Here is a 17949-nt window from a genome sequence, read left to right as displayed (position 1 = left end):
AAACCCCGCCTGCACCACGTGCAGTGGTCCTAATTATTATTTTTATTAACACTAATCACCGTAGAAGCGCATTAGAAAGTTTTTTTTTCTAAAATAATGTACTAATTATTTTTCTTTTAAAATTTTAAGCTTGCATTTAGTATCTAAGGATGGAATTAGGATAAAATTTTGGGTTAGTTATAATTTAATTATTTTACTCTTAAATTATTGTCATTTGATATTTTTTATTAGAAAGTTATCTAATAATTTTCTCGTGTCATAAAAAACGAATCAGCATTGTCTTATTTTTATTCATTCAATAAATAAGTAAAAAATAATAATTTGGTGAGATGACAGTCATTTCATTTTCCTTATACGGTCACGACATTTTCGTCTAATATATTTTACTTTATATAAAGAGAACGAAACAGCTTCGAGAGAAAGAGAAAATCACAAGACAATCTGCTGCCATGGCTTCAAAGCTCGTGATAATCATTGTGTTCATTCTAGATCTCATCGCTGTCGGATTAGCCATTGCCGCCGAGCAAAGAAGAAGCGTCGTAAGTCTCATTAAACTCTCTCTAAAAACTTTCTTGCTCTCTTCCAGTTTCTTCTTCTCCTCCTATCAGTCAAATCTTGGTTACAAAATTATTGAACTATTTATTTTAATTAATTTATCGGAACAGTGTCTGAGACTTTAGTTAGTAGTTTTGTCTGAAAAATCTCTGTCGGTGAGATCCCTTGTAGTGGACTGTTTCTCAGATCTGGTTCAAAAATCAATTGTACCTTATTACATTGTTCAATCTAGGGCCAGATCTCAATGTAACGGTTCTTTTTGTAATGGTTTGATGTAGAGAAATGGGCTTTATTGGGTTATTGTGTTTGGTTTGCAGGGTAAGGTTGTACCAGACAAGGAGAAGGTTTATGAGTATTGTGAGTATGGCTCAGACATAGCTACAAGCTATGGAGCTGGCGCTTTTGTCCTTCTCTTGACTAGCCAAGTCATTATCATGGTGGCTAGTCGCTGCTTCTGCTGCGGGAAGGCTCTTAATCCTGGTGGTTCAAGAGCTTGTGCCATCATGCTCTTCCTCATCTGCTGGTAACTGTTACCTATCTCAATCATTACATCATAATGCTTCATGAATTGACTCTGACCCCATCACTTCTTTGTCAGGGTGTTCTTCTTGATTGCTGAGGTATGTTTGCTGGCTGCATCCATCAGAAACGCGTACCACACCAAGTACAGGAAGATGTGGAACATCGACAACCCTCCCAGCTGTGAAGTCATCCGTAAAGGAGTGTTTGCAGCTGGTGCTTCCTTCGCGCTCTTCACTGCCATCGTCTCTCAGTTCTACTACGTCTGCTACTCTCGTGCTCGTGATGATTACAAGAACCCACCTTACTAAACGAGATTTCCACACACCCCATTCACTGATTCAATAGGAGTTTCAAGATTTGATGGTGTTTTCATTTATTAAGCTTTTGGTTTTTTGTGTTTGATGATGTATAAATACTTATATAACATAGACATCTATTCTACATTAAGTATCGAAGTTTGTTGCTTTATTTTTAGAGCTCATAACCTGGAAACAGAGCTTGAGTTGGTTCATTCATGTCGAGAAACATGTAGGCCATTCCTCCTATACCTTCAAAGAGAGAGAATGGTCTATCTCCTCCATGCATTTTACCTTCTGAGATGAGCTTCTCTGACTTATCTAGTAGGAAAGATGCGAAAGCCTTAGCTCTGTACAAGTACTCTGGCTTTCCTGTTAACCGGTACAGAGAAAGAAACACATAGGTGTTTCCACTTATGCCGTGACAGATCCCTACCTTTAAGCAATCCACGGTTCCACAGCACTTCTCCTGCTTCCATCGCTGCCTCTACAAACTCATCTTTCCTAAAAACCTGAAAAAAACACCCAGAGAGTTTTGCAATGTAGATAGAGAGTACATTAAACTATGATAATTTATTAATTTATAGAAAAAATTCTTTTTCAAAAATATATTTCATTCACGATATTATATATTAGTTAAACTTTATAGATTTTAATTTCATATATATTATTCGATTATTTTATAAATGTTGAATATGTATCATAAGAAAAAAATTATAAGTTTGCCAAAATGAAATGGTTTGTGTATATTTATATAAAATCATATGTATAGTAGTTATTAAGTTATAATTTTAAACCATATATTTATTTAAGAATTTTTAAAATATTATTATCTTATTATATTCTCGAATTGTATCATTATTTACGTCCGTCCAATTTGGAACTGTAGAAATTTGTTCATTTATTTTTATAGAATATTAATTTGTAGAACTACTGTATATCGATAAATTTATCTACCTGAGCTGCCTTTACAAGTGCGAGAGCAACACCAGGAGCACCATGACACCAGTGAACTAGACGATCTGATTCACTTCCTTCGCTAGATAAGTAGTTTCCACTTGGGAAACGGTGTTGAATCATGTAACTTAGTGTACCTTTAACATCTTCCATCTCATCCGGTTCAAGTTCTACATGCATGAGGACATGCATGATCCCAGCTAAACCGTGAGCAGCTCCCCAATACTTCTTCCCATGCCACTCAAACATCAATGGACACTTCACTCTTTCACCCAGTTGCCTTCCTGCCCTGAAGATCTCCTCAACCACAGATCTCTAAAAGAAACAATGAGATGCTTCATCCACTAACTTAGAACAAAAAGAAAGTTTTAAGCTTTGTTACCATTCTTGCAGATGATACACTGTCTTTCCCGATATGCTTATTCAAGAACAAGCATGCCCACAAGTATCCTGCTCTACCATACAACAGCTCGTATGGCAAATCACCGGGAAGCCTAATCTGTTATGAAGATTCAAGTTGCATGGCTAGAGTCAATGTATCAAGCATGCAGAACATTCTATTTTCGGTTCAATTTTTGGTTTTTGTTTTTTTTCGGGTATACGTTTTTTCCGGGTATATAGACATAAAAACCGTTCATATATTTATGAGAAAATAAATTTATCGGTTATTTCCAGTTTCTATTTGGTTCTGGTAAAAATATTGAGAACCGACTGATACTAAAACTTTGAGTTTAATTTAGGTTCAGTTTGATTCCAGTATGGTTCGGGTTTCCCGAATTTTGAATCAGGTAATTCAGATTTTTCAGATAAAATATTGATTAATTCAGGTTGTTCGGATTAAAATTTAATCCGGGATCAATTTTTGGTATTAGTCGCATAAGCCTTTTGTTGCTTTAGAAGCCTAATCTTTTATGACAATAAAATTCGATTCAGTTTTGGTTCGGCTATTTTTGGTTTCTATTTGGTTCTAGTAAAAATATTTGAGAATCGGCTAATACCAAAAAAGTTGGGTTTAGTTCTCGCTTTCCAAATTCAAATGAAAATATCGGTTAATTCAGGTTGTTCCGTTTAAAATATAGATAAAGCCTATTTGCACATAGCACAACATAAAGGGTACCTCATGGAAACGGGCTAAGTAACGATCCTGTAACTGGCTATCACCAGTAAGCTTTGCAGCAACGGCACCAAGAGCACATACACCCGCACGGCCACATATGAAAGTCACACGGCTGATAAAAAAAACCACACTCATCATATATTTCAACTACATTAAATGGGCTATTTAATAGAAAAGGTCTTTACTCGGAATCTTTTGAAGCTGTGTAACACGCCTCAACAATCTCTAAGCATAGCTTAAGATCGTTTTCATTTCTTGCGACCTGATAGGATTGGAACAAGAGATAAGCTGTCCCGAGTACACCAGTGTAGAGGTTAAAGTCTCGAACACGTTTTCCAGATCGGTCCCATGTCTCAAACACTATCTGAAAAGACCAAACCAAAGCAAACTTCATATATATGCTAGATTCGGACATGATCAAACCATATAAACTCAAATCTTGCTGTCCTAAATTACTCAGTTTACAGGTATACTAATCAGCTCCCATAAAACCTAAAAACGCTGTAAGATAAAGTTTACTGTATCTTTGAGGCTTAACGCATATCTCTGGAGCTTCTTGGAGAATGATCTGTACGGGAGTGAGAGCAGTTTCGTCAGCGAATCTTTATGAGTGGAGACGGTTTCCTCTTCGCCGGCGTCTTCCGGTAGAAACTCAGGTATCTCATTTGGGAAGAATCTTTCTCCCATATCTCTCTCTCTCTCTGTCTAAAGCGGTTGCTGTTGAGAATCTCGAAGAATTATAATTTCAAAAAGCAGATAAAACCATTGTTAGTGAGCCTTATATTTGGCCCAGTAAGGTCTTGCCTATACATTGTTGTCCGATAGCTAATGGTTCACCTAGGCCTGCGAAGATTAATCGAAACAATTTTTGATTTTCGGTTCAGGTTCATAACTTGGTTTAGTTCAGTAAGTAAAAGAAAATTTGATAATCAGTTCAGTTCAATTTTGTTCCATTCGATATTTGTTTAGTTTATTTTTTCATCAGAGATTCCTAAGTAAGTCGTATATCGATTTATACCAAACTGAACCAAATTTATATTTTACAATTTTAAATCGAACTAACAAAATAAACGAATTTCATCAAATTTATCTGAATTTTAACCGGACTAAATCAGATGAGTTTGTAGATTGTTTAAAGTATTAGGAACGTATCTCACATTAAAAGAAATATTAAATAATATATAAAAAATAATCAATTTATTATTAGTGAGTTTTATGTTTAAAGTCCATCTAATCCAATTTGATATTAGAGACCAATCATTTTTCAGAACATTTTTAACTCCACTTTATATTTTTTTCAAAATAAAATAAAAATGAAACTATTCCATTTATTAGAATAATTTTAAAACACCATTTCAAATTGATAAAAATACTAAATCATATATGGTGAAAAATGATCAATTCATTCATCAATAGTTCGCTTTTAGTAAAATTTCATCCAAATGATCAGAGTTCAGATTGGATCAGTAAAAAAAAACCATTTTCTTAGTAATGTTTGTTATTATACAGAAAACAGAAATCACATGCAAGAACAAAAGCAACTATTCTTCTTCGTCCTTTCATTAACTAGAGTTTGCCAAAGACCAATTAGCTTCACTTCCTCTCCTCGGAATGCTATTGATCTTGGAGCAAGCATCGACTTTAAAGTTAGCTCCACATATAACTCCTTCACTATCAATCCTCTGCATCGCCTTCATCTTATTCTTCGGATGCTCAAAACTCATCAAACCACTCTCACTATGAAACATACAACCTACACAAAAAAAAAAAAAACATTACACTTCCATCTTCAGACCATTACATAACTTTCCTATCTCATAAGTTCTGTTTGCTTACCTGTCGGAAAAGGAGCGAATGACTTAGCACAACCTTGCTTAATAACCTTGAGATCATCAGACATAACAACAGATCCATCTGCAGCTATTCCCCAATACAAACTCTCAGCTCCATCAGATCCTAGAGCTGCGAAAACAGAGGAGGTCTGAGCATCGTAGACGACAAAAGCGAAACTTCCGTCGAGACCTCTGAGAACTTGGTCAGCTGGGTAAGGACCACGGTCACGTAGTGTTCGGTAAGCTTCGATCACAAACATGGCTTCGTTTGAGGATTTTCCAGATAAACCGTATTGTTTGTTTAGGTCCCATAGGTTGTTCAGTGTCCCAAGAAACACACAGTAGATTCCATCGATTCCACTAAACATCCTGAAAGAGACCAGACATGTTCAGAAAATGATTTTCCGACAAGAAACAGTTTAGAGAAACTGGCATGACGGGTCTTGAGATTTTGAAGATTATATGCAATTTATTAAAGTTTTTTTTCTAATAAAATAAAACAATTTGAAAACTTAAATTTATGTAAATTATCTCTAAAAATTTGGGGATCGTAACTAATAATGTTTCTCTTGTCTTAGCTAGAACCGGTTCTAGAGTAACGTGTGCTGTTAATATACCTTGGAGGGCAAGAAACACAGTTTATACTTATGAGGAATGTGTTTATTATTATTATACCTTGGACGGTGAGAGTTTTCTGGGCGGGCGAAAGCGAGGACAGCGGAGTCGCCGAAGCTCATGGAGAAAGCAGAGTCTGGATGGTTTGAAAGGAAGTCAGAGAGAGTTTCTCCTGGAAGTTTTGGGGTTTTGCCGGAAAGGTTTGAAGCCGGGCTGTTTAGCTCTTCAGGTGGATGAGCAAACGTCTTTTGAAAAATAGCCAACATTTTTTTTGTCGTCTTGAATCTTCTGTTGTTTAGTATATGAGATAAATGTGATTGAAGTGGACTAATATAGGTTGGTTTGGTTTGTGAAATTTTGACATTTCACGAAAATTAAGAAAGTTGACGTGGAGATGACTCATGATTTGTTTAGATAAGACTTGTCTTATAGATCTTGATGTCTTCTTATCCATTTTTTTTGGTCAAACAATGTCTTCTTATCCATTTCTGTATCTTTTTACTGCTTACTAATTATTCCCTTTTCTTGTTTCTTGCCACTCGAGTTTTTGTTAATGACCAACAAGAATCCAATGGTACCCACATCAAGAATAATCTTTTCAACTTTTGTAGGTTATCGAATCAACATGATTCAACATTTTTTTATCAAATAAATAAAATAGTATATAAATCAATATTTAAATGAAAAGCTTTTATGTTCACTGCAAACCCACATCACTAATATATACCATGGATTAAACTTTCTTTAATTGATTGAAAAAATTGACAAAAAAAACTTTCGTTGCAACGTTATCTATTTGCAAACCTCTAACCAACCAGTTCATTCATTTATACAGTTTGCTGCCATTATTTAGGTAGTTTTTTTTTAATTGTTTTATAAAAAATTTCATAATCATGAGATGCATGTCTTAACATGATTAACATAGTGTAATAGAATTCAATGCTATTATTACATTATTTAAACATAAAAGTTATTTTTTTGATTTTTATTAACAAATTTTATTTATTAAAAGTATTATAAATTTCAAATAATATACAAAATTTACTTATCACAAATAATATTTAAATGATTTCATCCCTCGATATTGCAAAAAATCATCTAGTTTAATTGTAGAAAACCTAATTTGTTCTGATACTTGATAATTACCCTATACTGTATGGAAGTCATCTAGTTTAATTGTATAAAACCTGATTTTGCTCTGATACTTAATAATTACCCTATACTGTATATTAACACGATGATAAAACAGCTATCTCCTTTTTGTTTTATGTAAGCGTTCATGATTTTCGTTTACCGAAATAGAGATAAACATCTGATTACAAACCGACTCACACAAACTTACATAATTTAATTATTTTTTATCTAGTTTTGCCCGACCCATATCTTTGGCGCGTTCTGCTAGACATAATCTAATTTCCTCATGTATCGATTACCGTTCTTTACAATGCTCACAAGAAGGAGAAATTCAACTTGTTTCCTCGGATGTCGAGGTTTTCCCACGTCGTTTCCGAACTAGCTAGTTCTCGAAAAGCTCATCTAACCTTGTAATCATCACTAAACCTTGTAATCATCACTATCAACGAATAGAGGAGAAAGAGTTAAGCTTTTATTAGAAACAAACCAAAAAGATGGGCTGTACATATCAGATTAAAAACTCTTTAAGTAGTAAACACCAATTATGGATGCGAAGGTAGTAGTGTAGTGGAGAGTAGAGTCGCATAGATGGGCTTTATCTTATATGGGCCTAGTCAGCGAAGTCCACTGAAAAGTTCTAAGCCCATATCAAGTGATAAAAACAAAACCCTAGCGCCACTCTCTTCCTCCTCTTCTACTTCTTCTACCGTCAAAGGGTAGACTGTACACAAAACAAAAATCTTCAGAGATGGGGAAGCCTGAGAGGAAAGCTAACGTCTCCGGCAAACCAAAACACTCCCTCGACGCCAACCGCGCCGATGGGAAGAAGAAAACCACCGAAGGGCGTACCTCCGCCACAGTTCGCCGCCTCAAGATGTACAAAACCAGGCCCAAAAGAACCCCCGGCGGTAAAATCCTCAGCAACGAGTATCAGTCCAAGGAACTGCCCGACACGCGGATCCAACCTGATCGGAGATGGTTCGGTAAGCTCGTAGTGCTTCCTACTCGTTGACTGAATCAATATAAAAGCTTATCTTCTCTTGTGTAGGGAACACGCGTGTTGTGAATCAGAAGGAGCTCGAGTACTTTAGGGAAGAGATGAAGACGAAGATGTCGAGTAACTATAATGTTATTTTGAAGGAGAGGAAGTTGCCTATGTCTCTTTTGACTGATAACAAGAAGGTAAAATAAAGGTTTTAACTTATCAAGTTTCGTTTTTTTTGAGTCTGTATGGTAATATTGACTGATAACAAGAAGGTAAAAAAAAGGTTTAACTTTATTGCAATTTGATCATCAAGTTTCGATTTTTGAGTCTGTATGGTGCTATTGACTGATAACAGAAGATAAAGGTTCTAACTTTATTGCAGTTTGATGATCAAGTTTTGATTTTTTTATTATGTATTGTGTTTTTATTTTTTTTTTGTAAAGCAAACGAGAGTTCACTTGCTTGATATGGAGCCGTTTCAAAACACTTTTGGGAAGAAGACAACGAGGAAGAGGCCAAAGCTTGTAGCTTCTGATTATGAAGCTTTGGTGAAGAAGGCAGCTGAGTCTCAAGGTACAATTCGTTTCTAATACTCCTTCCGTTTCCTAAAGAAGTATTTTCTAGAGTTAATTTTTGTTCCAAAATTATAGATTTTCTAGAATTTTAAAGTACTTTTAGTAGTTAATATTCATAATTTGTATACTTTTAAGAAACATTAATTAAAAATATTTGAATTGATTTGAATAGCATTGGTTGATTGTTATTTGAATATGTATAGTAAAGTAAACTAAATATAATTGTAAACATTAATTATATTTTTAATATGCCTGAATACTCTACAAAATTGTTCTTTCTTGCAGAGATTACATGATTGAAAGGTTGATTAATGCATAATTTGACTGACTTTTGAATGTTCTTGTTCATTAGTTGTTGATAAGATCATTGTCTGTTTCATATCTATGTGGATATTTGTTTCTAATGTTATGATGAATCTGTGTTGGAGATGGCTTTAAACGTTTCATGCTTGGCTGCATACCTTTTGATTATTTTTTTTTGAGTTTGTTGTAACGAATGATGTATTCATTGAAACGTTTTTTTTTTGGGGTGTAATTTTGAAGATGCGTTTGAGGAGTTGAATGGGGCAGGTCCGTCTGGTGAAGGAGGAGAGGAAGAAGACGGGTTTAGAGACCTTGTGAGGCATACTATGTTTGAGAAGGGACAGAGTAAGCGTATTTGGGGTGAGCTTTACAAAGTCATTGACTCCTCTGATGTAGTTGTCCAGGTATGTCTTGATTCAAGGAGAGCTAAATGAAGGAGTTATCTTTATTTCTTTCTTCCTGGCTTACAGTTATTTTGTGTTTGACAGGTTCTAGATGCTAGGGATCCGCAAGGTACTAGGTGTCATCACTTAGAGAAAACCCTGAAGGAGCATCACAAGCATAAACATATGATTCTGTTATTGAACAAGGTTGGTTGTTTTCATCTTTAGCTTTAGTTGACTAATCCTTTTGGAAAATGTTAGTTACTGTGTATCTGTCTTCTGTGTTTGTGCTTTTAAGTGTGATCTTGTGCCGGCTTGGGCTACGAAAGGATGGTTGAGAATATTATCTAAGGAATATCCAACTCTAGCATTCCATGCAAGCGTTAACAAGTCATTTGGAAAGGTTTTTTTATCATAAATGCCTCTGATCTAGTGATTAACATAGTTATTCTCTTGATATATCTTTGATCTTGTGATGGTTTATTTCAGGGGTCACTTCTCTCAGTTCTGAGGCAGTTTGCGCGTCTAAAGAGTGACAAGCAAGCCGTGTCTGTAGGTTTTGTTGGGTATCCAAACGTTGGGAAATCATCAGTTATCAACACACTGCGTACCAAAAATGTATTTAACTTTCTTTGGTACTTTCCTGTATTAAGAATCTGCGTAGTTGCTAATTTATTTCTTCTCACATTTTCATTTTTGTTCTCTCCTTCAGGTTTGCAAGGTTGCTCCAATTCCAGGGGAGACCAAGGTTTGGCAATACATCACACTCACCAAGAGGATTTTCTTGATTGATTGTCCTGGAGTTGTGTACCAGAGCCATGATTCTGAGACAGACATCGTCCTCAAGGGAGTGGTATGTTTCTTTTTACTATTAGTCGTTTCTGGATTAGCATATTTGGTTCAGTCAGTGAACTTAACTGCAAGTAATGCATTATTATCTTGCTGATTCAATCTTTTTGATATATAGGTGAGAGTTACAAACCTGGAGGATGCATCTGAGCACATTGGGGAAGTCCTGAGGCGTGTCAAGAAGGAGCACTTGCAGAGAGCCTATAAAATCAAAGACTGGTAAGTAGAAATTTCTCATAATCTTCTTCATTATTCCTACTTTGTCGATAACGTTGTTATATGCAGGGAGGATGATCATGACTTTCTTCTTCAGCTATGCAAAGCTTCTGGCAAACTATTAAAGGTTTGTTTCCTGAATTGTAATTGGAATGATGTTCTGTAAGTTGGAGAGAATAACAGTATACTTGGTAACATTGTTCAGGGTGGAGAGCCTGATTTGATGACAGGAGCAAAGATGATACTCCATGACTGGCAAAGAGGTCGCATACCTTTCTTTGTCCCACCTCCTAAGGCTGAGGACAAGGCTGAAGACAAGGCCTCAGAAGGAGAAGCAGAAGTCACAGTGCCAGGTATAGATCAGGAAGCCATTGCTGATAACAATCAAGCAGCTGCTGCGTTGAAAGCCATTGCTGGCATTATGTCTTCCCAACAACAGAAGGATGTTCCTGTCCAAAGGGATTTCTACGACGAGAAAGACCTCAAGGATGGTGATGGTAAAGGAAAGGAGTCTACTGATATGGATGAGGAAAATGAGACCGATGGAGAAGAGGATGAGGATGAGGTCTCAGAAGATGGAGAGGGAAGTGAGAATGATTCGGATGAGGATGTTGTGTCAGAAAATGAAGAGGAGGACGAGTCAGATTCTGCTTAGTAATGAATGTTGCACTTGCTAAATTTTGTTTTTTTGTTTTTACTTGCAGCCTTTGTCCTAAGTCTTAACTCAAACATCATGAATCTTATCAAACCACTTATCAATTACAAAATGATATTGGAGTTTTGTTCCAACGAACTTCCTCTAGTTTCCACAGTATATTTGGTATGAATGTTGATCCTCTATGCAAACCACAAGACGTGTCCTACACGTCTGTGCCCAACTATGAACCTGTGGTGGTCACTACTTATTTTGGTCTAAAGTCTAAACAGATATCTAATTGGAGATATTCTACAGGTATTTTACAATAACACACATCAATTTCGATTCGTGCGCAGAAAGAATATGGTTATAAGCGTTGACGTGGAGACCACAACTGAAGAGGAAATTATGAAGGCGTTGACTCATGCGACCTTTGTTCTTATAAAGAGTCTTCGAATTTGATGTTGGTGGACTTCACATTGCAGTGCTGATATCTCGATTTTTCCTAGTCATTATTATGTTTTTTACTTGGAACTCAAAGCTAAAGACATTAACGACGTCCTTGAGCTTGATGAAAATGTAAAAGTATTGGTGGAATGTTGCTCCGTGATAGAGGAATCTTTTGGTGCTCTTTATAGAGGTATGAGAAGATCTGGATCAATTGGGCCTTTAGAGATAAGAGTGGTGCAACAAGGAACATTCGATGCTCTCATGGATTATTTCATCTCCCGGTGTGGTTCAATGGCTCAGTAGTATAAGACACCCCATATGCATAAAATTTTCTGAAGTCTTGGCGGTTCTTGAAAATAACGTTCTTGTTCGATTCTAACAGTGAAAAATATTCTCCTCTCGGCCCATAGTTCTTTGTATTCTCTAAGAAAAACTGTGCATAACAATGCAAATCACTTAAGTTGTCTACATGTCTATTTGTACTTTGTGTTTTTATGTTCTGTCTACATTTCTATTTTTTTTTGTCTACATTTCTATTTGCATTTTGTATTTTTGTGTAGCTGTCTATTTTTCTATTTGTACTTAATTAGTTTTTTTGCGCTGCTGTCTACATTTCTATTGTACTTTTGTGTTTTATGTTGTCTACATTTCTCTTTGTACTTTGTAGTAGGTTGTTCCACGTCTGCAAAAGAATGCAAAGGCAGACAACTTGCTATGCAGTGCCCGAAATCTACCAACTTGCTATAAGTCGTTTTCTTTTCTGATTTATTGTTGCAAAAAAAAAATCTTTGTAACAAAAAAAGCCTTGCGGCGGACGTGTTTGTCAAAAAAATTAAGAGGAAAACAGATGAATTCTGAACAGTAATGAATATTAAACTCTCTTTTTAATTCAGTTCTCGCACATTTTATTGCTTAACCAGTTTTTATCATTTATAAAACGAGATTTATTATATCGATGTCTTATGATGACACCAAAGTTTACAGCTTGTGATAATAGTTAAAAGGCTTGCTTTTATGGCAAGGTAGATGCATCAGCTTGCCTCATCATGTTCACGGTCCCTTTATTTGATTTCTGATCGTCAGGATAGTCACCACCGCCTAAGTTAGTTGTAACTGGACCACTTCCAAAATTTTGACCATTATCAAGCTTAACCACTACTGGATCAATCTTGGGGATAACTTCATGTCCAAGGTCTAGCTCATGTACATAAGGCTTGGCATTGTGGTCAGGTTCTAACTCCAGCATACCCTCTTGGTGCAGCTTCATCATAGGGAGTTGTTCCTTAAGGATCAGGGTGCGTGCTAATGTCGAAGTGAGGCATAGCAAGAGAACAATAAACCCAACGCATTTGCCTTTGTGTGTTTGGACCATTTTCTAAAGTTGAGTAGATTATGTTTGTGTCTGAGAGTGAAGGAGATACTCATATGTTTATAAGCCGGAGAATGGAAATAGTGATCCCAGTGAACACAAAGATTATGCTCTGCGGAAAATTTGCACAATGAAAGGGCTCAGTGAGTCATGCACACGGCATGACCACCTATGAAAATAGGGAGAGATTGCACGGTAAAAAGAAAGAACAAACTATATTAAACACACAAAGCTCACCATTGTTAGATCTAAACAGTTTCTCTCTCCTCTCTTTTCCTCTCTTCCATCACTAAGAAAACAAATCAGAAAAGCTCCCCTGCTCCGGCGTTCGGAGGCCTGGCTCCGCTAGGCTCGCGTTAGCTCCGACGCCGGAGGCTCTCTCTCCTCTTCAACTTGTTTTCTCCTTTGCTCCTCTTCCTCTCATATCTTTTGTCTGCCGACATGTTTGAGCCAGTGGTCTCTGCTTCACTTCTGGAACCCTAGATCTTCCCGGGGAGAGATATATCCGGCTGGTGGGGTTGGTTTCTGGTGTCTCGACGAGGTAGCGGAGTGTGTGTTGTGAAAGGAGTCGGCTTTTAAGGTGAGGCTCCGACAGATCTCGTTTTCTCTTTGTAGATCTTGTCGAAGTCTCGGCGGTTGGAGGCGCGTGAGAGCTCTCGCCGGACTCACTCCTTTGCTCTTTCAAGTTTTTATTTGCGACTGTTGTTCGTTGTGGAGTGGAACATCGGCTCTCCGCGGGACGAACCCTGGTGTCTTGTTTCGTCCTTCGGTTTTGTCGGCTTTCAATGGATGCATCAGGCTAGCCTGATGGAGCGTGCTCAGTCAATCTCGTGGTCGTGTGGCTGTGGACTGTCTGAGGTTTCGGCGCTTGCAGTTTATGAGTCGTCGGATGCTCTGTCGTCTATGGCAGAACTATCCTCGTCGTCGGAGACTTCTCTTTGTTTGTCCAGCTTCTCTCACTCTCAAGGTCAAGCTGTTCGGGTCGTTCGCGGTGGCTCGAGTTCTATGTGTTTGTTGCGTCGTCTTTGCTCTGCCTCTCCAGCGTGGCGTAGCGGCTCAACGCTAAGAAGTTTCGGGTCAGGTTATCTGGCTCGAGCTACGGCGTCGGTTTAGAGCTTTGGTTGGGTCAGCCGAGGTTCTTCCGGCGAGGAGACGTAGCGGGATATTAGCCATCCCAGTGCTTAGACGGCCTCTTGGCCTTTTGAGCAGGTTGATGTTTCACTTCTTTTGCAGGATACAGAGATTTTGTTCTTGATTGTGCTCCGCTGCAGCCTGCCTTTCTTGGGTTGTTCGGTGCTAGGTGATTTCTTGCTTTGCGTTTGTTTCAATCCAGCCGGTGGACGCTCGTAGTTGCGGTCGCTTCCCTTTGGGTATGCTTCTTCTCCTAATTGTCTTTCCGGTTAGTGCTTAAAGATCAATGGAGAGTACAAGCTTGAAGAAATCGTCAAACAACAGCTACTCCTGAGGTGTCGTTAGAGTACCGGTAACCGAGGAAACGAGGTGAACGCCACTTTCTTGCGGTCCACATCGATGGTTGAGAACGGAGTTTGACAGTTTAGGAATTTAGAAACCGACTAGCGGAACGCGCCGGTGTGGTGGTTGAGCGAAGCTAGGCTGGTGTATTTTGACTTAAACCATTTTGGTGGAATCAAGCTTGTAACCGAAATTGAAAACCCGTTTTCGGGATGATAAATATAAGTAAATATTAAAAAAAAAAAAAAAAAAAAAAAAGCTCACCATTGTTACTACCAAATATGGTGCAAAACGTAATTTGCTCCGTCGATAATTTCTCTCTCTATATATCTCTTAACACTACTTTTCACTGGTTCACTGCATGTGGAATAGGTTACAACGCCATGTCCTATTTTTTAATATTATAACCCATTAAAATATTTGGGTTTAATGTTCCACTTTGCAAGCCATTATATAATATTAATACCTGATTTGATTGCACAAAGGCACTTGATTAAATGGTAAATTTTTTTCTAAAGAGTGAAGGAGATCAATCACACATATCCTACAAAAATATTGAGTTTTTGGTAAATACTTTATATACTGAAGCATATAATCTTTAGTGTTGTTTTAAAATTTCTACCATATTCTACATTTGTATTAATGTATGCTAAACTCTTTTTCATGGTAAATGAGCATCGTTCAATTGTTTATATCAATTAATTTAGTAAAACTTCATAATACTCCCTAAATCGATGAAATAACCAAGATAAAATTATTATTTTCTTGATAAACAGAGAGCATAAAGGCTCCAAACCTCTTTGAACATCATCATATGTTAGTGCATGATGCAACTAGGCATTAAAACAATATTGTCATATTTTTTGAAATTTTCTCAAAATCTATGGACTAACCCCCCTACAAAAATATTGAGTTTTTGGTAAATACTTTATATACTGAAGCCTATAATCTTTAGTGTTGTTTTAAAATTTATACCATATTCTACATTTGTATTAATGTATGTTAAACTCTTTTTCATGATAAATGAGCATATTTTAATTGTTTTTATCAAATAATTTAATAAAATTTCATAATACTCCCTAAATCGATGGAATAACCACTATAAAGTTATTATTTTCTTGATAAACGAAGACGACAAAAGCTTCAAACCTCTTTGAACATCATCATATGTTAGTTCAGGATGCAACTAGGCATTAAAAAAATATTGTCATATTTTTTGAAATTTTCTAAAAATCTATGGGCTTAACCCGTACAAAAATATTGAGTTTTTCGTAAATACTTTATATACTGAAGCCTATAATCTTTAGTGTTGTTTTAAAATTTCTACCATATTCTACATTTGTATTAATGTATGCTAAACTCTTTTTCATGGTAAATGAGCATCGTTCAATTGTTTTTATCAATTAAATTAGTAAAACTTCATAATACCCCCTAAATCGATGGAATAGCCAATATAAAATTATTATTTTCTTGATAAACAGAGACGACAAAGGCTCCAAACCTCTTTGAACATTATCATATGTAGGTGCAGGATGCAACTAGGCATTAAAACAATATTGTTATAGTTTTTGAAATTTTCTCAAAATCTATGGGCTAACCCCTACAAAAATATTGAGTTTTTGCTAAATACTTTATATACTGAAGCCTATAATCTTTAGTGTTGTTTTAAAATTTCTACCATATTCTACATTTGTATTAATGTATGCTAAACTCTTTTCATGGTAAATGAGCATCTTTCAATTGTTTTTATCAAATAATTTAATAAAACTTCATAATACTCCCTAAATCGATGGAATAACCACTATAAAGTTATTATTTTCTTGATAAACGGATACGACAAAGGCTCCAAACCTCTTTGATTATCATCATATGTTAGTGCAGGACGCAACTAGGCATTAAAAATATATTGCCATATTTTTTGAAATTTTCTCAAAATCTATGGGCTAACCCCTACAAAAATATTGACTTTTTGGTAAATACTTTATATATTGAAGCCTATAATCTTTAGTGTTGTTTTAAAATTTCTACCATATTCTACGATTGTATTAATGTATGCTAAACTCTTTTTCATGGTAAATGAGCATCGTTCAATTGTTTTTATCAATTAATTTAGTAAAACTTCATAATACTCCCTAAATCGATGGAATAACCAATATAAAATTATTATTTTCTTGATAAACGGAGACGACAAAAGCTCCAAAGATCTTTGAACATCATCATATGTTAGTGCAGGATCCAACTAGGCATTAAAATAATATTATCATATTTTTTGAAATTTTCTCAAAATCTATGGGCTAAACCCTACAAAAATATTGAGTTTTTGGTGAATACTTTATATACTGAAGCCTATAATCTTTAGTGTTGTTTTAAAATTTCTACCATATTCTACATTTGTATTAATGTATGCTAAACTATTTTTCATGGTAAATGAGCATCGTTCAATTGTTTTTATCAATTAATTTAGTAAAACTTCATAATACCCCCTAAATCGATGGAATAACCAAGATAAAATTATTATTTTCTTGATAAACGGAGAGCATAAAGGCTCCAAACCTCTTTGAACATCATCATATGTTAGTGCATGATGCAACAAGGCATTAAAACTATATTTTCATATTTTTTGAAATTTTCTCAAAATCTATGGGCTAACCCCTACAAAAATATTGACTTTTTGGTAAATACTTTATATATTGAAGCCTATAATCTTTAGTGTTGTTTTAAAATTTCTACCATATTCTACGTTTGCATTAATGTATGCTAAACTCTTTTTCATGGTAAATGAGCATCGTTCAATTGTTTTTATCAATTAATTTAGTAAAACTTCATAATACTCCCTAAATCGATGGAATAACCAATATAAAATTATTATTTTCTTGATAAACGGAGACGACAAAAGCTCCAAAGATCTTTGAACATCATCATATGTTAGTGCAGGATCCAACTAGGCATTAAAATAATATTATCATATTTTTTGAAATTTTCTCAAAATCTATGGGCTAAACCCTACAAAAATATTGAGTTTTTGGTGAATACTTTATATACTGAAGCCTATAATCTTTAGTGTTGTTTTAAAATTTCTACCATATTCTACATTTGTATTAATGTATGCTAAACTATTTTCATGGTAAATGAGCATCGTTCAATTGTTTTTATCAATTAATTTAGTAAAACTTCATAATACCCCCTAAATCGATGGAATAACCAAGATAAAATTATTATTTTCTTGATAAACGGAGAGCATAAAGGCTCCAAACCTCTTTGAACATCATCATATGTTAGTGCAGGATGCAACAAGGCATTAAAACTATATTTTCATATTTTTTGAAATTTTCTCAAAATCTATGGGCTAACCCCCTACAAAAATATTGAGTTTTTGGTAAATACTTTATATACTGAAGCCTATAATCTTTAGTGTTGTTTTAAAATTTATATCATATTCTACATTTGTATTAATGTATGCTAAACTCTTTTTCATGGTAAATGAGCATCCTTCAATTGTTTTTATCAAATAATTTAATAAAACTTCATAATACTCCCTAAATTGATGGAATAACCACTATAAAGTTATTATTTTCTTGATAAACGGAGACGACAAAGGCTTCAAACCTCTTTGAACATCATCATATGTTAGTGCAGGATGCAACTAGGCATTAAAAAAATATTGTCATATTTTTTGAAATT

General features: G+C 35.5%; 4 protein-coding genes across 5 annotated transcripts; 2 read left to right on the top strand and 2 right to left on the bottom strand.

The window, feature by feature from the left end:
• Positions 1-282: 282 nt before the first annotated feature.
• Positions 283-1545, top strand: LOC103871170. Its single transcript, XM_009149398.3, has 3 exons — positions 283-539; positions 873-1078; positions 1154-1545. Exons 1-3 carry the CDS (start codon positions 450-452, stop codon positions 1383-1385), a joined length of 528 nt encoding a protein of 175 aa, XP_009147646.1. The 5' UTR covers positions 283-449; the 3' UTR covers positions 1386-1545.
• On the bottom strand, positions 1427-4743 carry LOC103871171 (lanC-like protein GCR2). The gene is given in 7 exon segments (XM_009149399.3): positions 1427-1810; positions 1812-1885; positions 2331-2645; positions 2713-2829; positions 3448-3559; positions 3633-3811; positions 3967-4743. Coding segments are annotated over 7 exon segments (1227 nt in total). The 5' UTR covers positions 4135-4743; the 3' UTR covers positions 1427-1548.
• Positions 4744-4905: 162 nt separating this feature from the next.
• Positions 4906-6211, bottom strand: LOC103871169 (stem-specific protein TSJT1). 2 transcript variants are annotated; one of them, XM_018652490.2, is made up of 4 exons: positions 5955-6211; positions 5284-5648; positions 5010-5200; positions 4906-4975 (listed from the first exon to the last, which is right to left on the bottom strand). In XM_018652490.2, the coding sequence occupies exons 1-3, from the start codon at positions 6158-6160 to the stop codon at positions 5010-5012; spliced, it is 762 nt and encodes a 253-aa protein (XP_018508006.1). In that variant the 5' UTR covers positions 6161-6211; the 3' UTR covers positions 4906-4975. The 2 variants fall into 2 exon arrangements, with proteins under 2 accessions (XP_018508006.1, XP_009147645.1); XM_009149397.3 differs by having other exon boundaries at positions 4906-5200.
• A 1509-nt stretch (positions 6212-7720) lies between these two features.
• Positions 7721-11132, top strand: LOC103871168 (nuclear/nucleolar GTPase 2). Its single transcript, XM_009149396.2, has 11 exons — positions 7721-8011; positions 8077-8210; positions 8457-8586; positions 9132-9295; positions 9380-9481; positions 9573-9677; positions 9764-9892; positions 9987-10127; positions 10242-10342; positions 10409-10466; positions 10545-11132. Exons 1-11 carry the CDS (start codon positions 7777-7779, stop codon positions 10992-10994), a joined length of 1749 nt encoding a protein of 582 aa, XP_009147644.2. The 5' UTR covers positions 7721-7776; the 3' UTR covers positions 10995-11132.
• Positions 11133-17949: the final 6817 nt, after the last annotated feature.

The sequence above is a fragment of the Brassica rapa genome, chromosome A06 (assembly GCF_000309985.2).
Source record: "Brassica rapa cultivar Chiifu-401-42 chromosome A06, CAAS_Brap_v3.01, whole genome shotgun sequence".
Lineage (NCBI taxonomy): Eukaryota > Viridiplantae > Streptophyta > Magnoliopsida > Brassicales > Brassicaceae > Brassica > Brassica rapa.
The sequence above is the reverse complement of the archived record's forward strand: the minus strand, read 5'-3'. Positions and strand labels throughout refer to the sequence as shown.